Raw genomic sequence first — 22,123 nt, 5'->3', positions numbered from 1 at the left:
CGTCAGTTATAAAACTGATTTTTGGATTGTGATATTTTGAGAACTTGATGTTTCATGATACGTGTATACTGATATATATGAAACTTCACAGTGATATTTAATAAAGGAAACAAAAATAATTTTTTATTTGAAACATTATGTGGGAAAAAAAATGATTTTTACCATGTTTGAAATAACTTAGCATTAATATTAATTTTTAGTTCGTTGAGTGTTTTTAATTATTCTAACCAGCCTTGTGAATTATTGGGGAAGGAAGACACACTGAAACCTGTAATGTCAATGATAGAGTTGAAGTCAACTGTGAAAACAGTGTTTGGGGAAGTAGACTAATATTACTGTATGACAGGGCAGTACTCAAAGTTCTAAATTCTGTTATTTTGATACCAAGCATTTGGAATTTATTTTCACTATTTTGATATTGTGTATATATCATAGATTTGGCAGTGAAGTTTACTGTAAATGGATTGAATTTAGTAGATTTTACCTATCAGTTAATATAGCAAAGTTAAAATCCAGTGAATAATTAATGCATTTACAGTACTGTGGAATACTTTATTTTCGCTGGAATTAATTTTCGCTGAAAAGGCTTTTGGGGCGTTTTGCTTGGATTTTATTTTCACTGATTTTTCATGAGTTTAATGTGAAATATAGGAAAAAAAGTATATTCGCTGGATTTTATTTTCACGGAATCGTCCCTTGAGCGAAAATAGCGAAAATAAATTCCAAGCGAAAATAAAATATTCTACAGTATTTGCCAAACATTTCTCCCTGAAACTGCTGACGCAGTTGATTTGTTTTTTGAAAACAAGTATGCGTGTATCAAAGTCTGTTGTATAAATTGGGGATGGATATTGAAGACTTGCGTCGCCACAAATGTGATAATGCTGAGTCATGAAATCACTTTGCTTATCAGTGCCTTCATCAAATCATGTCTATTACGATAATGTCAGGGTACAATCTTAACTTGATTTAATTTCGTGAGACGAAATTCATGAAAACTTGTAGCAATGAAAATTACTTGGTGTCCTATGGCACAGAGTTTCAGTGACTTTCGCAAAATTTTGTCTTCATGAATGCCATGAAATTCTCAAAATCATAAAAATTAAGCAGTTTACAGTAATATTGCCCCGCTTTGTTGATTTCTTTATTGAAAACATTGTTTTCAGAAGATTTGCATAACAATAGTGAATGTTAATCACCTATTGTAGTCATTGTTATGCAAAGTGTACCCTATTGTTTATCACAAGTAAGCTATACAATATTCTGGGGGAAACCCTAGTAAAAAAATAAAAAACTTTTGCTGACTGGAAGTTGCATCACTTATGCAATCATTTGTGGTCTGTTTTCCCGGTTATTCTACCAACTATTCAACCTTCTATGTTATTTATTATTTTGCTAAAAGAAGATCCTTATCTGATTGCAACTAGTAACACAAACACAGAAAGCATTTTAAAATGTTTTCTGCTGAGATGGTGAAACAATAAATTCTAGTCAATGTTTCACTTCAATAATTTTGCGAAATTTCTGCAAACCGCGAAATAATATTGCAGAGAATATTTTATTCTCGCGAATTTTGTCCTCATAATGGTTTCAAATTATGAAATAGAAAACATTTCTAAACTTAATTAATTAATATTAATTAATAATTAATTTTAATTAGTTATTGACTAATTGTGCCATGTTGGCACATGCATAACTATCGGGTGATACTTAGATTTACGATAGTTGCTTATACCAAGGTGTATTGGACACCTAGATAATGAATGGCTGCTTGTCACGAAAGGTAATAACATCTCATTTCTCTTGCTGTTTGCGTAGTCTTAAAATAGCCCTGTGTATCTTTGCTAAGTGCTTGGTGTAGAATGGTACCTGGCTACTCTCTGCTCAGATACACCCTACACTGCAAAGAGATAGTTTATATAAACTTAAGTTGTTTATTTGTTTTCAAGCACTCGTCCCATTAATCATCCTAAATATTATAATTTATGAGCCAAGAAGATTTATATGAAAAAATGGGCGGTGGTACCAGGCACAGTCGCCGATAGTGATTGATCCAGAATGAAAAACGAGTTGTACTCATTCCATGGAGTGCTATGTATATTGCGCCGTGGCTAGGCGTGCTGTGCCCGCTGAATAAATACTATGAGAAGTCAGTTTAGTTAAGAATACAAGAGGAGATTGACAACAGTGATTGATATGTTGACTGTGATACAGAGCTCCTTATAGTCCAGTATTAATATCAAATAGAACTCTGATGAAAGTTTACAGTTTGTGTCATTGAGATCACGGACCGTACGTTTACCATGGTCCTTGAAAGTGATCTGGGGCTTGATAGGAAATCGCGATTAAATAGAACAATGTTTTCAATTGATTAGCTGTTTACTGCTGATTGGCTGTTAACTGTTAATTTTGAATAATATGATAAACATAAATTTCTCAACCTTGAACAAATTTTCTAATATTGAGATGTCAATACTGACCTTGATCTTAATCTGATATCCCTGGTAAATAGTTAAACAAATTTCAATTTTTTAAACATTATTTCAGTGACGAGAATACAATATTTTTGATGTTTGAATGAACTGACTAATAATGCACCAATACGTATGTGTTTTAGTTTGCAGTGTAAATAATAATTTGTATTTGTAGAATTTTGTCCTTATTTCAAAACAGTCACTTGACAAGATTTAATAGCCTTGTAACATTTCAGAGGAATGGTGTATAAAAGATATTTTAGTTGAATCCTTTGAACCTCTATGCTTAAAATTTCCAACACAAATGTAAATTGTAAAATTTGTCACCAAAAGAAATGTGCTCTGGTAATTTGAGGGAGATTCCAATGACTATTAAAACTCATGAATGTGACTTTTCTGCCTTAAAAAAAAATGTTTTTTCTTATTTGTGCGATTCACCAGCTTTTGCATGAAATTGTGGTGTGATATCATTACAATTGGAGGGCAATCCTTCAGGACTAAAGTGAAAACACAGTGAAAATTACATATAACCAGATTCACTTGATTTTACAGAGTGGTGGTCATCACAAAGCTTGTGTACGAAATTCCTGTAAGCAAAAGATTTTGACTATTCTCTAGCAAAAGTAATTTCTCAGTGAAAATAGTGTCGTTTTATTGCTTGATTTATAAAATAGGCTTCACCAAAACATGCGAATGCTGAATTTTATCAAAATATTATACATGAAGAATGCATCAAATGACCGACTTATTTCCGGTCTTAATTCCCTTTCAGAACTAGGTGACCTGATTTCTCTCATTGTAGCAGTAAATTACAGCTTATAAAAGTCTAATACCTTTTTTAACAGTCAACAAAACATAATAAAACCGCCACTCAGCTGAATCAAAATACCTATTTGTCATGTCTTTATAGATGAGTTTCATTGAATTATGATCATTTCTCATCCATATATTAGTTTATGGGGCTGTGTAAAATTTAATAATTAGCCAGAAGTTATTATGATTACATTGTTACTGGGTTCTGATGATGTTTATTGATGGTAAAACTCATCGTGTGCTGTTTCGGCTAAAACGCCACAGCTTATGGTCTATCACTTCGTACATGAATAATACCATATTTGCTTTATTTGTAGTGCATGCGCTTACGTAAATGACAGGGGGGTGTCTATGATCGAAGTAAGTCATATTTGCATGAGTGTACAATAAAATGCAGTTTTCGGTTTATGTGTACTTCCATTGGAGACGTGCTTCTAATAGAGTAAATATAGTATTGATACACCACCTTAGTAGCTATTACTGGAAAAATACAGTAAAGGAATTTACCACTGGTCTAAAAAAAAGTAGTGTTTTACAACAAGAATGCATCTACATACAATAAGTGAGATGCATCATGGGAGTATTGATGTAACTGTACATCCATAATGGGAGTGTACACCATATTTGTAAGGTTTCATTAACTTTTTAAATATCGATATCTATCAATAGTAATTATACAATTTTGATTAAAATTTGTTACAAATAAGAAATTGTGTTGAATCAAAAATAAAAAAAAAATTTGCATAATGTTAAATTAAACTTTTGGTGAGGGAAATAAGTAAAGATTAATAAAGTAAGAATAGTGTGGGATCTAAATATTATTTTTCAATTTTATTATATTACCTGCCATCAATCGTGGCTTCCTCCTTTGTGTAACGTTTTGGTAAATTCCATGGAGCTAAATATGTGATACATGGATTCTTTTCACTATTGTTATTCGTAAAATTTCATGCTTTCATAAAATTTGTAATTCAAAAATATAACCTGAAAATGACTTTCCAATTTTAATTTGTATACAATTTTATTAAAAAACCAATCACGTCTACCTTAGTGAAAAGAGACGAAATGCCACAATGGCGGTGATCGGTTGAATGTTGCCACACATCAAGAGGTGATTAGTTGACTGTTTTCTCATCATGGTGAGCAAGACGGGAAAGAAGGCACTTTAAAGTTTAAAAAATATGGATGTTTACCTTAAGACTTGTTTATGCAGCTGTAAAACTGGTTTTAATAAAAAATAATTCGCTAGTAACTTATGGGAGGAGAATCGTGTTTTTTTCGCACGGCGTGACCATGATACCTGGGTCACGGTTTGATGAATGGCGTGTCTCCTGAATACATATGGGCATATCTAGGTATGGAATCACCTGCTACCACGGCTCAGAGTCCTTGCTTGTCACAACCTTTCATTTATAAATTATTGTTTGTTTTTCTTAATCCAGTTGAAAGAAATGTTTTTAAGATCAAAGGCGATGCCGCATTTAATTTTGTCAGTTGTTGCTCAATACTGTATTGTGCTTGTCGAATTTGGAAGTGACCTCAATTTTAATTCAAGTAAGAAATAGCTTTTATTGTTTGAGGACAGCTGAAAAGAACGTTTTCATTTTTAGCCGTTTCACCACCAGTTTCCTCTTTTCATGATAAATGCACAAAATAGTCCCTTTATAGTGTGCACTTTCCTTTTGAAGATTGAGACAAAAATAGCCAAATATTTTGAGTAAAACCTGAAATTTGACACAAATTTCATCTGTTGGCTTCAAAATTTGGGTTCATTTCCAGAAATATTGAAGAATATAAGAAAAAACTGCAGAATAATTTGGGCGAGAAAGTCTGGTGATGAAAAGGTTAGACTAGAAGCTCATGGAATCCTAGTCTACAGACATGTTGATGTTGGAGGTGAAACATTTATAAGTTAATATTTTTACATTCACAGGAATTTTTCTTTCCATGGCAACATTTCGAGGGTTAGTTTTTCTAAATTGAATGACTAAGATTTTCTGATTAAATTTTTTTATTTAAACTGTGTGCATTCTTACATGGACCATTTGAAAATGTTGGTAACTTTTTTTGATTATTACAGGACATTTTTTTTCATGATCTTTCTCTCGTGTGTACTGTAGCTTCAAAACTGTACAAGAATAATTATCTCAAACAGGTTTTAAAGTTAAAAATCTAGAGGGCACCCAAATTCATGCCCAAAACTTTTAAACTTTAAATTTTAAATATGATTTAAATTTGTAACTGCTCAAACTGGTAGATCTGAGCATTTGATGACTCTAGATTTCATGGTCTGAATAACATGCTACACTTACGTATTTTTTGCATCATAAGTTCCCCAGTTGGTGGGTAGTTGAGCCGCTCAGCAAATTCTTTACAATACCACACCAGCAGTTCAGCGTTCTTCTCTATGGGTTTAATAGTGTAAAAATAGACTTCCATTCCATTCTGACAAGCGACTAGATTCTGTTGATCCGAGGTGTGTGCCGGATTCACGTATCTCATCCAGTTACTTTCGTTCACATCTAAACCATCGATGTAGAACTCAAACTCTTTGTCTTTGTAAATCTGGTAAACAGAAAGAAAAATAGATTAGTAACTTTGATTCCTATGAACGATTTTACAGTTGGACCAGCCTGCTCTTTTCAAGTCAATCTATAAAAAGATAAATTCTGTTCAAACTGCATATTATATTAAAAGTCTCTTAGTCTGTTATTGTCCAGAAATAATATATATTTTAAGTTATTTAGATTTACTGTGAAATACTTTATTTTTGCTGAAATTAATTTTCGCTGAAAAGGCATTTTGGGTGTGTTGTATTGAATTTGTTTTCACTGTTTTTGATGAGTTGAATGTGAAATATAGGAAAAAGGGATATTCGCTGGATTTTATTTTCACGGAACCATCCCTCAGTGAAAATAAATTCTAAGCGAAAATAAAGTATTCTACAGTATTATTTTATTTTTCAAGCATGACCAACAATTTCTAGGCACTGCAGGCCATCAGAATTAGACAATAGTTTTCATCAAAATGATTACCTAATACATTCTCTCCTATAATATGCAGCCACAAATGCAAGCATACAAAGCATGTATTTTGAAAGAAGGGCAAATGTCATCAAGCCAAAAATTTAGACCACCATTCTGTAATGCCAATCCAAACCTTTTATGGTACAAGACATCTTATTGGTTAGTATGAGATGCAAGCTGAAAAGCATATTTGACTACAGCTTTAATTATGGTAACCATCAGGTGCAACAGAGAGGCCCTTGAAAATGGCAATTATTATCATATGGACATATAATATATTTAGGTACCAGCATTTTTGTTCTCTGATTTACTATATCATTTTTTGCTATGATGGTGGTGCTACTTTACTTTCCAGCTTGATACATAAGTTCTCTTGGTGAATTCAAGTAGTTTTGCACACAGTAAAACATGGTTGAGAGCCTAAAGGGGAGGATGTCTGAATATGCTCTCAAATGAACCAAGGGATCGAGGACAAACATAGTTATGGCATGAATGAGAAAAGTACACCTCCGCATGTGTCCCAAATAAAGTGTGGAATCAAGATCCGGGGGATGAGTGGCATCCTTATTAATTTAAATGTACATTCCATGGTATGAAAATGGGGACATTCCCTCATTTGATGGCATTTTATTGGGAGGACGTCACACGAGGGAGATTCTCATGCGCCCTCATCCTTTGTTCATTGTGCAAAATCTTTTCAAGTGTTTGTCATTTGTTCTACATTTTTTTTTCTCTGGTCTTCTATTTTGTTCGTAGGCTTCTGGTTTAGCAAAAATTCCAGAAAAAGTTTTACGACATGATTTTTTGAATGTTTAGTACTAGGTAAGTATACTTACTCTCCAGAAGTATTTTCTATTAGCACCATTTTTAACTTCATCTTTATTGTATTTCTTTCCAATTAAAGGCCCAAACCTTGTTCCTTGTGGAATAAAATCGTTGCTGTATACACCGATAATCTGTAGCGTGGAAAGAAAGAGGAGGGCAAGAGAAAGTTAAAGATTGACTCATCATAGCCAAGGCCCACTTCAACATATGTGCCTTAAACAATCAATATTTGTTGAAATCTATCAAGCTTGACATCTGAGATTAGACTTTGTTAGATACTTTAAGATAACGGCAATGCTGTTCAAACCGTGTACCTACTGAGGTCAATCTTTTAAAAAGTAGAAGTATCCTTTTAGAAATCATGATTCGCAACTGAAAAACTTAACTCATAATGGATTGCCATGATGTCAGTTCCCATCAATGATTTACCTATTTGACTTGCATCATTCAAAAACATTATTTTCTTTAGTGGTTCAGTTTTCGTTGCAATGTTGGCCTTATCCCTCTGAATCCAATATTTTTTCCCACCAAAATGTTTATGTGCAATATTTTTCACATTTTATGAATTTTTTTTTAATTTCTTAATTTATTTGTTAATTTTGGATCAAATAGACATCATTTCTCATTGCCTCTTTGTAATGTACAATAAAAATAAGGAAAAAATTGTACGGGTTTGTCTCAATGATGATGACAAAAGATAACTTCAGTGTTTAAACAGCCATACAAAAAAGTTGTTGAAAATGTCGAGCAGTTGACAGGAACTACTTTCTGCTGGTGACATTTATGATGTTGTTTTTCCTCGGCTGCATTTTAAACCTAGAACTGTTTTCAAGTGAAAGCTAGTTTGTTTGTTTGAAGTACTTTTAATGATTGTGTGTAGAAAGTTCAACAAGTGGGTTTGTATGCTGCCCTCTATAGGCCAGTGATCTCTGTATCTAGGATACAGCAATCTAGACAAATGAACATCTGTGTCAATTTAAGGGACAATTAAAGATGGTGTTACTATGGTTTTTACTTATTGGCAACAAATTGTAAACTGTGAAAACTTATATTTAACTAAATTGAACTAAAAAGCCCAACTTTTATGACATTGGTTTCACCCTTTGAAATTTTTTTTTTTCGTTCTTTGTAAACTTCAAACTAAATGAACTTAGTTTCCTAAGGACTACAGGGGTTGATCAAAATTGTTGAAAAAAAAATTGTAGGTTTATTTGTGAAAAATTCATTTTGTGTTAAATAAACATTTTTTTTTGCATTTAACTTTATAATCAGAGTAAATTAGTCGTGATGTACATTGAAAGAGGTGTAGATTAATCAAAAAAAAAACTTTTTGAAATTTATAAGAACTGACTTGGATGCATTAGATACAGAAACTGTGTTCAAACACACTGCCAGGCCGGATGCATAAATGTGTATGTTTTCTGTTAAGGACGACATTTTTTTTTACACATATCTTGAACTGTTATTTTCCGAGTTGAAAGAACATTGAAAATCCTGTTTTGATCTCAAACTATGGTATTCTTTCAGTAGCGCATGCATCAGTGAAAATGACAAGAGATATGTCAATTTTAATTCCTGTGTACATTGTAAATTTTTGACATGTGCATTTCTTTTGGAGATGCGTTTCTAATAAAAAAAATTAACTTTTATATTAATAATGAAATCCTGTATACATGATATTGTATCTTGATAAATGCAAGGTTGCTGTCTTACAATGTATGATATCATATATGTGTTTAGGTGAAACTGGTGATGTGTTCAGTAGCCCAAAATAATTTTGAATCTCTCTTCTATTACACCAGCAAGTCACCTCATAGCGATGATAGCTAATGTTGTGTAAACAAAAATCGTTTGATAGAAAAAAAACTTTAAATGCTTGTGAGCATTTTTTTCTTATTGAATGTACTACAAATGTCTGAACAAAAATAGAAGTTGGGGAATGATGCATTATGGGAATGAAATAGCGACCATCTTGTATGTAAGACTTAAAAGAACTAAATTAAAAGCAAAAAGTGGTAAACCATAATTCGATAAAATGTGGTCATTATTTTAGCACTAATTATTGTCAGTCTGCAGAGGATGTGAATACATTGCCTGGTGACTCATTTTTTTGAATTGATGTTATGTCCGCTGAGAAGGCTTTCTGCAGGGTACAGGATGGAATATACCATATCACCCATACATACATTTTAACAATAATACTGACTTCCCTTTCATTTATAAAAAATGAATCAGGATAATGTGACAACATGTTTCATAAAAATTCTGGTTATTTTGTCTTACCTCGGATTGGTCATCAGTTTTATTAAAATGTAAATTTTGTGGCAATGATTCCTCTGCTCTACTGTTTCTTTCTTCTGTTTTCTCATCAAATGGTTGGTCATACACGATGTAGATGGATTTACTTTTGTATTCATCTTCGGCTAAATCTTTCCAGTTAATTTCTCGTGCCATTTTGGCTTTGTTTAACTTCACCTGAAAGTAAATAGAATAAACATAACACTATACATGATGTGAATTTTAACAATTTGTTCCTCTTCCTGAAAATTGTCTTTCTCGTGGTACACTGCATAATTGAATGATCATGCAAATTTGGAATGAAAAAGTATTTTCAATGAATTCTGAGTTGGATTGAGGTTAGCTTTATAATAATAATAATAATAATAATTTATTTATTGGACATTGATATGAAGTTCAATGAAACTTGACCAGAATGCTGGGAAGAGATTGAATATTCTTGGATGGTGTTAAGATTCACCCCCTCACACCTCCTCAAACTCAGTTTCATCACTTTCTTGTTCACAACTTAATTAACCACCAAGCCAGTATCATGAAATATATGATAAAACATTTCTTATGGGTTATTGAATAAATAATTTATGGCATATGAAAAAGGGGCAAACAAGAGTTGAAATACAGTGTACTACAGGTGGTTGGTGTCGCTCGTCTTGCAGTTGGAGGGTTGCAAACTCACCACAATACAAAGCACACTGTCTTGAGGACCTCTTTTTTTTTGTTAAGTCTGTGAAGTTTCAAATTTTAATACGTTTTTCACACTTTTAATCATTTAAATCAACTTTTATAACTTTTTCACAATAGAAAATCTTTATGATTTTTTTCCAAATTTGTTTCAAAATGATCAAGTCCTTTTGCCTGTGGGGAATCGCTTTGTTCAACATTACCAGAGAAAATATATAAAAAAACATGAAAATATAGCAACAAAATAGTTGGAAAAACTACTAGTATATTGATTTTTACCAACTGTTATATTCACAGAGAAAAGTCAATGTTAACCATGGTTTCTCTCATTCCATTCATCTTTGCATAAATTAAAACTTTTTTCAATGTCAATGATGATTTCGCTTTGGTATGTTATAGCATTGTTATTTTACGGATTCTGATCACTATTTTATGGGGCTCGCACACTTTGGAAAAGTTCACAACATTGTTTACCATTATTTCATAGAAAATCTAGGTCGTTGTCCTAGTTCATCCAACTTCATTCACTTAATAGTGTAAGTCCGCCACTCTCTTTAAATAAAAGTGCTTTTATCGCTAACGTGATTTTTACATAAACCACCTTCTTCTCCAAAGTGTGTGATTACTACTGGTATTTCCATGTTATCACAAACTACATTTTTGATGAGGAAGGAGGAACCGACTTTGTTAATGACGTATTTATATATCGGTACTCATCAGTGCTAGCTCCATGTCAGACTTATAGATACTCAGTAAATTCAAAACTTACTATAAATCCGTCAGTAAGATTGTAAATATGTATTCATGTGTTGTAATTTTTATACCAAGACTCTACCACCTGTTGTATTTGAATGCTACAAATATCTTAGTTGAAAGGTACTCTTGGCTTGCAAGACATCTGGGTATCGCGTAACAAAAAGTTTATAGTACTGATATTCACTGATGTAGAAAGCTGTCATTAGCCCATCAAAATGACTAAAATACCAACTTTTTTTTTATTTTATTTTATTTTATGATTTTTAGCATTTAAAAAGTAAATTAACCACTTGTGTTTCACTGTGCTTAGTACTAGTATTCAAAATAGTAACGAACAAACATAGAACTTCACATCAAAGTAAAAAAGTGTGACATCACCAGAGTGATCCAAATGACAAAAAAGAATGTAAAAAAGAAACACAGAAAAGACGTAATGCTAAATTTGGATGGAAATCTTTAAAACAAAGTAAAGCGAAAAAGTTAGATGCTAAACAAACTCAGAATTGTGAAATGTTCATTCCTTTCTATTCCAAGTATGATTCAATGCTCTAATAAACTGATATTATTGTTCAACTAGTTATTAAATTACACACACGTTGATGAGTCATTCTGTTATCTTACTAGTACCCAGCCCATTATTGCTATCATTTTGTTTTCTATATCAAATCTAACTGAAAGGCATAGCTGGACTGTTTGTCTCCTATTGATAGCGTGATTTTCTCACATATAATAATATTTTTGCATTTCATCTATTTTTTATGGACCATATATTTTTGAATTGATCTCCATATAAGTGGACTAAAGTCACGACTGTTGGAATGTTTTGATTATCAGCACTTCCGGGAACTTTTTGGCAAATTTCATAAATGGGAAACTGCGTCGCCAATTTCCGTCATTTTAATCATCGTCTGTCCTGAACAGCCCATTGAAAGATATAGAAGAATTCTCATTTCCTCAAAATAGCCACTTCTTATTCACCCAGAATGCACTGGGATGCAAATGATATCAGAACAACTAATGAATAATAATTAACTTACTACGCAGCATAATGATGGAAAATGACATACAATGATGACAAATATCCACATTAGATGTAAAACTAAATACTTATATCAATATATTAATATAGTACTTTGATTTATTTCAGCTTTTACATCAAGCTGTTTTATATTCCGTCGTGCCTAAAATCTGTAAACCATTTTAATTTTTTTGTGAAGCAGAGAAAATGTTTGAGTCACGACTTTATCAAAATATCATCTTCACAGTCTGAGGAAAAAAAGTTTCTGTTAAATTTTATTCTCAAATTCTTTTATTTTGATTTTCATGAAAACATAATTTGGCTCTCACTTTTTTCTGAAATTCTGCCAAAAAATTCTTTAAAATGTATGTGATTTTCATGAAACTGAATTTTTCTTTCAATTTTTTTTATAATTTTCCCCCCAAAAAACTTTTTAAAACATGCAATTTTTATGAAAACTGAATTTGTTTTTATTTTTTTAAATCTCCCAAAAACTTTTTAAATGCCATTTTTATAAAAACTGAATTTTTCTTTCATTTTTTTAACAATTCCTACTGTATCTATTCAGAATTGTATCAGCAGTACAGTGTTTTGAAATTGAGAATGTGTTACTATGAAACCTAAGCTTGACTTCAAACCCATCTTGAATTTTCAAGGTGAATGTTCCGGCGAAGCACTCCACTATATGTCCGAACAGAACAACACTGTGCAGGCGGACAATGCTGCAAACCATGATAACAAAATATTAATAAATTAGAAACAGTTTATCAAAAAAAACCAAATGTTTCACACTAAACTACAAAGCCAAAGATGGATTGAAGTTTGAGGATTGTGGTGACATTATGAAATGACCATTATAATAAAAATTAATAATTTTAAAAAAAAACATGGCAATTATATTCTAGATGAAGTTGAAATAAAAAAAAAGTTGAAATAAAAGTTAGAAATTAAAGCTGATAACAGTTAGACACTTACGTGCATGTTTGCAACAGTTGTGAGCGCTCCGACGTCAGACGAGGCATTGGGAGTGGGAACCGTTTCTCGTATCAATTAACTTTCTCTACTTAACGTGAACTCTCACCTCAGTGAAAATTGACATATTTACGAGAATCCCACGTAAAACTGACTCGGTTCCTGACACAAACAGTACTTAGTGATTGCATTTGATAAGCCTTGAATTCCCAACAAATCATTATGACACTGTCAGTCCTATGCTAATCGGATGTCACTTGGGTATAATATTAGACAGCCTTATTTTTCAGATTACTGGGTGGACAACCCAAAGTCTATATTTATTGTCTTCCCTAACCCCTCACCTATTATTATTAAACAGATGCCTGTTCACTGATGCACTTGCACGTTTACGTCATCACATATCCACCCGACCGGCGTACACGTACATACTACTCGCGCCAACCTTTCCAGAGCTCTTCGTTATTTGTCCCGTACCAGGCAGGTAGATTTCGCTTCGTAAGTGAGTTGTTATGGCATGAGTGGAATGTTGATGTATACATTTCACTGTTTAGGTCTTCACTTCTACATCAAAGTGATGCCAAAGTACAGCCCGTATTACCAGATACCGGACAAATATTTGAACAGAGTAAAATTGTTCTCTTGATGCAAAGCTTCTACAATATAGATTCCATTTTGCATGTATGCATTGTTTCTTTTTTTTTTATTATTTTTATTTTTGGAGTTTCTTCTGCCTCAGCCATTATAAAATAATAATAATTACTTTGGGTCAAAAAAAATATATTTCTGCTCATCATAGCTTTATTTTTTCCATTTTTTTATTAATTTTTTTAAAAATGAAAAAAAGAATAAATTTTGAAGAATAATAAAAATAATAAACTAATTATTGTAGAAAACAAACCAGAAACTTTTTTTTTGTGGGTTTTAGAATAATATTTAAAAATTTGATATTTTTTTCAATATTATTGATCATATAAATTTTCTGACAGTGTCAACATTTTTGTCACTTTTCACAAAATATATCTCCATCACTTTTTTCTAAAATTTGTATTAAGACTTGTAACCAGTTGAAAATTATGAAGATTTTATCTAAAATTAATGAAGACATACCGTAATAGAAAATGTTAAAAAAATGATGTAATGAATTTTGGCGGGAAAAATGATGATGCTGTAAGGATTTTCATCAACATATAAAAATAGATGAAAAATTGGTGGAAGTATATTTAGTATCCTCCTTCCTCGAATTGTCCACTTCTCCCTCATTCACACCAACAAAATTTCCGCTCTGAAACTTTATATACAATTTGTAGTGTATACTGCTATAGCATTCACGATTTGATGATTTGAGCGAATCCACGAGGATGAAAGTCACCGTGATTCAAAAAAAAAAAATTGGTCTCATGAAACCTTATGTTTTTAATAAATCATTCAAACATTGAAAACTGAATTCCCATTTGATAGTTAATACTTATGAAAACTACTTATGAAAACCGCCTGAAACATTCACGCACCGAAGGAGACATACTCATAAAGAGAAAATCATAATTTCCCTGGCACTATATTGTATCAACATTGTCAATTTATTCCATTTTGCTGTTTTCTTTTCAATACTGAATTTATGAGGGGTTCTCAGCTGTTCCTGGTACCTGGTATTCACTGCGGTCACACCTAGTATCATAATTCACTTTATTTTCTACCCTAAGATCCATTTTTAAATCGTCTCGTTTATTTTCATTTTGAAAAAATCATTAGCTCGTTTCCCTGTTGCGTATAATCTCAAATCAGTATCATTTCAAGTGTAATTTTCCATGAAATGGATTTAGGAGTTCAGTGGAATTATCACCCCAGGGTAAGAATGAATTATTTTCAGTTCTTCGTAGTTTTATTTTGCAATATGACTATGATAATATTTTTTTTTTCAATTTTCTTTTTCATGATCATTATAATGTAAATGTAAATGTGAAAAAAAAACTAGATGTTTTCGATTTGTAGAATTTTTTTATGAAATAAACATTGGCTATACTTCTTTATTTGTTTGTTGCTATGGTAATCAAGCTTTCGAGCCCTGCTGCCACACCTTAACCTTTTTTTTTTATAAAGACTGGGGACAATAATTGTTATTGTTGAGGGAAACGGTTGTTGTTGCAGGTAGCATTGACATGTTCTGTGCTGTGAGTAAAGTCCTCATTACAGGACTATGACTTAATTAACTTGATTTGAAGAGAATGCATCCTATTTACACCCATACTTATTACTATTATTACATTTACGCAACTATTTTTCATAATCTTGCAATTCTTTAGTTTTATAGAAAAATGAAAACAAGTTTTGCTTCTTTTTTTAAAACACTTTAGAAAACAACTTTTAGATATAAAAAAACTTTAATGTATTGAGAAAATAGCAAAATTTTGTATTAAGACAAATTCAAATTCATCTGTGAAGTTTTATTATTGAGAAAACCTGATGTAATGCACCATTTATCAATGAAGTTATTTACTGTCTTCCTTGCGAGTGACTTTTGCCAAATTTCACCCACAAAAATGCCCTCAAATAACAAAACAATTTACAGTTTATATTAAACTACATTGTACGCAATCCACATTAATATTTCACCAATCAGTATAGACCTTTTCTTTTCATCGCTAGTTCTGACTGAGACAAGAGAACTGAAATCCACATTTATATTTCACCGATCAGTATAAACCTTTTCTCTTCGTCGCTAGTCCAATAATTTCAAAATTTAATTTCTAACTGTATTTTTCCCTAAAATAAACATTTAATCCCCAGTGAAACAAAATGGCATTAATGGATTATTTGAGCGTTAAAGTGAAACTAACTATAGTGACTGAAGGCAAGAATGTTTAATGAAAGTTTGCGTGCTTAGTGTATTTACTTCTGTGCACATTAATGTTAAAGGGAATGTCATGCTAGAGAAAGTGTCATATAATAAAACGTTGTCTCTAGAGGCGGCAACTGTAGAAGAGATCAGTCTGATTTGGAGTCATACTGATGGAATTTTAGATATGTTCTTGAAAACTTCCAAGTGTTTATTTATATCTCAACACTTCTTTGTTTACTGTAAAATACTTTATTTTCACTTGGAATTAATTTTCACTATTTTCGCTGAAGGAATGATTCAGTGAATTTAAAATCCAGCGAAAATACCTTTTTTCCTTTATTTTACTTCAACTTGTCAAAAATCACAAAAGCACCCAAAAAGTCTTTTCAGCGAAAATTAATTCCAGCTAAAATTAAGTATTTCACAGTAATCAAAGCTAATGATTTTATTTATTGTAGCTGTTATCACTTGGGGTACACCTTTTTATTTTCTGTTCAGTATTAATTACTTAGTAATTTGTTCTGCATGAAAAAGGCAGAAGTCTCTTGCGATAAAAAATATTTGTGATATAAACTATTTATAACTATTTTTTCTGCTTTTGTCAATTTTTTATCTACAATTCCACATTCTTTGATAAAATTTCAAAATATTTGCTAAAAAAAATACCTTTCTGATATTGTAGAGTGTTTTTTTTTTTTTTTTTTTTTTTTGTTTATTCAAATTTAACAAGTTGTAAGTGAAACACAGAAAACTAGATACTAGTATTTACACCAATGATTTGTTGGGGAAAATATCTGCCTGCAACTAAATAGTCCAACTTCATATGTGCTTGTTCATGAAAAATCGATCAAAATTTTACATGACATTCGCTATTAAGTCTATTCCAGAATTAAAATCAAAATTTGTCAATGTTTCGGCAGCTTCGGCAGTGAGAGAAGGGTATTTACAATCACTGTGTGCAAGTAGTTCTGAATGTTGTATCTTTATGTGGTAGCTGAGAATGTGACAACAATGTCTGTCACTGCTTTATGTTTCAAGTGTTATTTTTTCTGTGTCATTACACAAAATGTGTCTGTAATTGTTAAATCAACACTTTGAAACCTTCTGGATGGAATTTTAAAAGGTTGTTAACAAAATGTCAACCACTATGGCGAGTTGGTTGCATTATAGTTATTATACTGCGAAAAATATTTCATTTTAATAATTTATTAGTAATAATTCATTCACACTTTAGAATAGAAACTCATGAAATAGAAATAAACAGGATTCTTAGTAACTTTGATTTTGACCTTTGATTTCTTAAATTAACTTTGTTCAGTACTTAGAAGGCATTGTGTGTTCACATGATTTCATAGTATACCTTGCGAATTCAAGATGTGGGAACATGAAACTCGCCTTCATTCACTCGTACTGTGAACTTAGACTCACGATAAGAAAAAAACATTACAATTTGGGTTACGGTGAAACAATTAAGATTGGTATATGGATAAAGATTGTCCACACACAAAAGCACTCCTGACATTAGGGACTTGTTGATTCTAGCGACTAGAAACCAGGCTACACATACTCAGCATGTTGAATTATATTGTAGTACTTGTGGATCATAATTATTCTAATTATTATGAACTTAATATAACACATAAATTTATGAATAAACAGAAAACCCCTTAGAACACATAAATAACACCCATGAATCAAGGCCAGTTTTATGGGGAATTAAACATCATTGGATGATGACAAACACTTCGCATATCAGACATGAAAAAAAGTTTTTAATATTAAATATAATTGTAAGATGAGATAAATATTGTAATTATTAGTTAATTAGCAAATTACTTAGTATTTTAGCAGTGCCCAGTTGTCCACAGTTTTCTCAAGCAGAGGACATGTGGTGGTGTCTACACGAAAATTATTAGGATTATTAAACTGAAATGATCATATTCAAAGAATAATGAGAAATTAATATAAATTAATTAACGATCAATCTTATTTATGTTTTTGTTACATATTCTGATTCGTTAAAAGTTTCTTGTTTATATCATTTATTCAATTTTTCTTCTTTTTTATGCTAGTTGGGTCCTGAAATAAAGTACATTTTCAGCACTATCTTCGACCTAAATTAATCAAGTTATTGAGAATTCAGAAATGAAATAAAAGAAAAAAAATAATATTCGAAAGCTAGAAAAAAAGTAAATGAAAATTTCATTGATATTTGGGAATAAAATTTACTACAATGCAAAGACTAAGAATACTGAAATCGGCTTGGGTATACTTTTCATAATGAATCGTTGTATCAGAACAAATTCACTCCTAACTTGTGGGCTTTCTAATTAATTTCAATTGAAAAAAAGGTGTTTAAATACTGTCTGATTTACTTTTGAAGAAGGAAAAAACTGATGCAAAGACGTACCTACCTTAAATGTGGTGAAAGGGGATGGTCAAGCCTATGTGAGAGTTAGCGGTTCAGAAAGTTGTGTTAGCCACCTTGCCGTGATCAATGAAGTGATAGGACTGGAGCCTTATCGCGCAGTGACTGTTACATTGGGGGAAAAGTTTACTGAGCTGAGCTGAGATAGAATCTCCAGTTGACCTCTGACAGATTCTAACACGTTAAATAGATCTGTTTGTTATTAAGTTAAATATCAACTTTCCATTCCTTTCAGGGCCATGCCAGTTGTACCTTCAGGTGGGTTTAGTTAATCTACGATCTGGTAAAGTTGTGTTAAGGGAAGTTTTGAAAAGTGATTCTCAATCACTTTCACTATACCTACTAATGGGTTTGTTAAGATATTCATTCATTTCCTCCAATTATGGATCAGGTTTTTTGCAACAACTGATGCTACAGTTGACTTTCTTCTCTGTGATGTTTCCCTCTCACAACTTTCCCCTGTTGTATCCACCGTATTTTCTTGTTTTGCTTTTTTCTCATAATCACATAACCTTAAGCATCTCTTCCACATTGCTGTGGAATAACTTTTGATGCATACAAAATGAGATTCTTATACGGAAAAGTGTGTTAGTTTTTGAAATTATCGCACTTTTAATATCGTCTAGCGAAGTTCCCTTGATAATTATTATAATAGAGCATATCGGGCTGGTACATCGTGATACTGGTATGATTGACGTCAAATTGCAACGATTGGTGAAAACATTGATCTATCGTGTTTGCTCTAGTGACAGGGGGGCTGGACGCGAGAAGCAGTTTCACCATGCACCGTCGTGCTGTGTTTTTTAATTCTATCAGGTGATTATTCTGATAAATGTCCACAGTGCTGTCACCCATTGTGTCTATTTGTGACCTTGCCTTTTTAGTTCCGTGTGCGTATAAACAGGACACTTGGCTGATACAAGTTTCAGTGAAAACTGTTAATGGGTAATATGATGTCATCAACTATATTTGATTGTGTTTTAAATAATGAAATTGTGTTTAGAAATCTATTAAAATAAATAATTTATTTATTTTAATGGATTTGTTGAGAGTCTTGTGTAAGACATAAGGAAAAAGATGGTAATTTCATTTTTTGCAGTTTATTTTGACTGATAAGGATAAGGAAAAACATATTTCCACTGATTTTCTCCTAATCTGACCCCTCAACCCCTCCCCCAAATGGAATAACCTGTAGATCTACGACGTGCAAAACGCTGAGTAATTGATTGCGTAGTGGAAAAGTATGGCAATTTGATAATTCACTATCGAAGATGGGCTGCTTTAAAACCGACTGGTATTGTATCTGCTTATTTCTATTTCAGTTGAGATATTCAACCATGGTGACAATAATCATCTTTTTACCCAAATTATAGTACAATATTTATTGTGAATAATAATTTATAAATATTAAAACTATATAACTGGCATTGACCAGTTTGTGAGTAGTTATAAACCAGAGTTTCTTCACCTGAATGTCTAACAACACAGTTAAATGAAAACTAGATAAGATCTAGGTTGAATTTTAACTAGTAAAGAGAACTGGGCGGGTATATACAGAGATAGAAATTTGTTGTCTTTCATGCCATCTGGTATGTGCATGGAATTTTCTTCTGTGCAGTTTACACTAAAAAAATGCAAAAAAAGAAATTATTGTATTACAAATTGTGATACCGGTACTTTGTTTTTTACCATAGGCGTACAAAAATAGATGTTACATGCTGTAAATATGCATTACCGGGTATATATTTACAGAGCCACTGACAGGAAAATGCAGACATAGAGGAAAGGTGCAAACCGTATGTTTTCCGATGATGAGACTTCCTTATGGGGTGTGGGAATATGTGGGTGTTGTCTGTGAAGGTTCAACGGGATATTTCCGTACTTGGTTGTAGTTGATAGATACGAATACCGTCACTGGCTGAAGTGTACTACCGTGTATATGGGGCTAAAGGTATGGTCGAATGATAGACAATAATTGTATTTTGTTTTGTTCAAAATTATTACTTGACAGGACGTGTATATATCATATTCGATCAATAAAGGCGTGGTTTGTAGACCTGTTTTTTTTCCCCCCAGTACCAGTCTCACACCGTACTGTCACTAGTTAACCCTCAGTTTTCAACTCAAGGTCGGAAAAATTACTGAAGGTATGATATGTATGCATAAGATAGCAAGTGTTGTAAGGGCACCATTGCTGTACTGATTGAGTTTTGTATGTTCATTGCGCCAAGTGCGACATAGGTCTTGTTTGCGGAAAAAAATGAAAAGAGGGAAAAAGTTATAATATATAACAAAATTATAGTACAGCTATACTGTGTATGAAATGTTTTATGATAATCTGTATTAATAATAATACTTTTAGCGCTTCTGGTCTCATTAACCTGTTAAACGTCAAAGTCAACAGTTTCACCTTTCGCTAAATATTTTTTTTTTTTAATTTAATCAAGAACGTTTTTAGGCAATGGAAAATCTGTCCATTTGGTGTGAACATAAAATACAAGTTATAGAAAAAAATATGTAAAAATGTACAAAAATTAAATGATTTCAAAAGTTGCTGACACTACACATCATAGGACTCACTAAAGAAATTTGCACCGACACAAAATTTTATGTTTGACACTGTCAACAGCTATGAATTTTGGCAATTTGAAATTTAAAGGCATTTATAAGAACAAAACTCTCTGTTACTCACTGCTTCAGAATTTCACATTTTTCCATGGTGAAATACCTGAAAATTTAAATGACAGTAACATGGTTTACAACATTAAATGCTGATAAAAAGAAATATTTATATTTCGGTAATAAGGAAGTTAGGTTGTAAATGTACATCATCGAAGCATCGCCCTACTTCTATAACTAGGGAAGGGTCATGAAGGGGTGATATTGCATCATGACCGTTGTACAGCCATTCAGACCACGACGTCCCACCATACTTTCTACAAGAACAATTAAAAACAAAAGATAAAACTTGTTTGCATAGAAATTTGCATTCTTATGGGATTAATAGTGCTGTTTAATAGGAGAATGAAAGGGGCGATGTGGGTGGATGGTTGTTTCACTTAAAATTCAATTGTATCAGACTGTTTATTGTTATTTTGAAAGGTGGGAGGGTTGATCGTTGCATCATATCCTGTTCGATACGGGTCCCATAGCGGTGTATGTTTACAACATGTGTATACATTGTTTACATGACATTTGAACACACGCTGGACCTTTTAGGGTCAGTAAGTAACTCAATTTGACTTTGCCTTTTCTATTTTCTATGTATGATTTCATATTGTTTATTGTACTTAAGAATTCAATATCCAATACATGACATGATTCAAATAAAGTTTACTTCTCACTAAATGGTAATTTCTTAGTGAAAAAAAACAACTATAAGATTGCATTTATAACTTTGATACTTTGAAAAACGTGCCATGTCCATCTTCTTACACACTGCTGTAAACATCTTTAATTTCTTGAGTATTATATTTTCCTGGATTCCACTTTTCAGTGAAAATCGCAAAATTTTGTATCAGTGAAAACCTCTCTGGGTTCTATGACACAGTGTGCTAGCAACTTTGGTGATTTTGTTTTTTGATTTTTGTAACACTGAGCAAAAATTTACTATAAAATCTGTATTAGAAGCTGCGGCTTCTATTAAAATGGTAGAATGCAACAGAGGGGATGCGGCATCTATTAGAGCATCTACACATATGATGGTGAATTTTTGATTCTCAATTATTCAAAAATAATGGGTGCCACTTTTATTAGGGATTTTATGGTACACACTTTGGTTAACTGTTACGATGTACATGCAACATAAACCAAAACAGCACCTAGACCTAGATGGGACATTAATGTTCCATCATTGATAAAAAAAAAAAAGTATGAAAAAACACTGCTTATGTCGAAATTATGCAACTTATTAAAAATTAGATTACTAATTAAATTACAGCTTATTTTAATCTAAATGCCAGCAACCATAGCAGCACTTTCATAACCAATTTT

The 22,123-nt window shown here is 32.1% G+C and overlaps 1 protein-coding gene across 1 annotated transcript in view; it reads right to left on the bottom strand.

The window, feature by feature from the left end:
* The window catches only part of LOC102801688 (PR domain zinc finger protein 1-like), a 39,832-nt gene that overhangs the window by 2,312 nt on the left and 15,397 nt on the right, over positions 1 to 22,123 (bottom strand). The window contains exons 2-4 of the mRNA XM_006811429.3: positions 9,422 to 9,613; positions 7,150 to 7,269; positions 5,600 to 5,852 (exon numbers count right to left, since the gene is read on the bottom strand). Coding sequence (XP_006811492.3) covers positions 5,600 to 5,852; positions 7,150 to 7,269; positions 9,422 to 9,613 — 565 coding nt within the window. The remainder of the gene's footprint in view (positions 1 to 5,599; positions 5,853 to 7,149; positions 7,270 to 9,421; positions 9,614 to 22,123) is intronic.

The sequence above is a fragment of the Saccoglossus kowalevskii genome, chromosome 11 (genome assembly GCF_978046115.1).
Source record: "Saccoglossus kowalevskii chromosome 11, keSacKowa6.1, whole genome shotgun sequence".
NCBI lineage: Eukaryota > Metazoa > Hemichordata > Enteropneusta > Harrimaniidae > Saccoglossus > Saccoglossus kowalevskii.
Note: the sequence above shows the minus strand (reverse complement) of the source record. Positions and strands in the feature narration are given on the sequence as shown.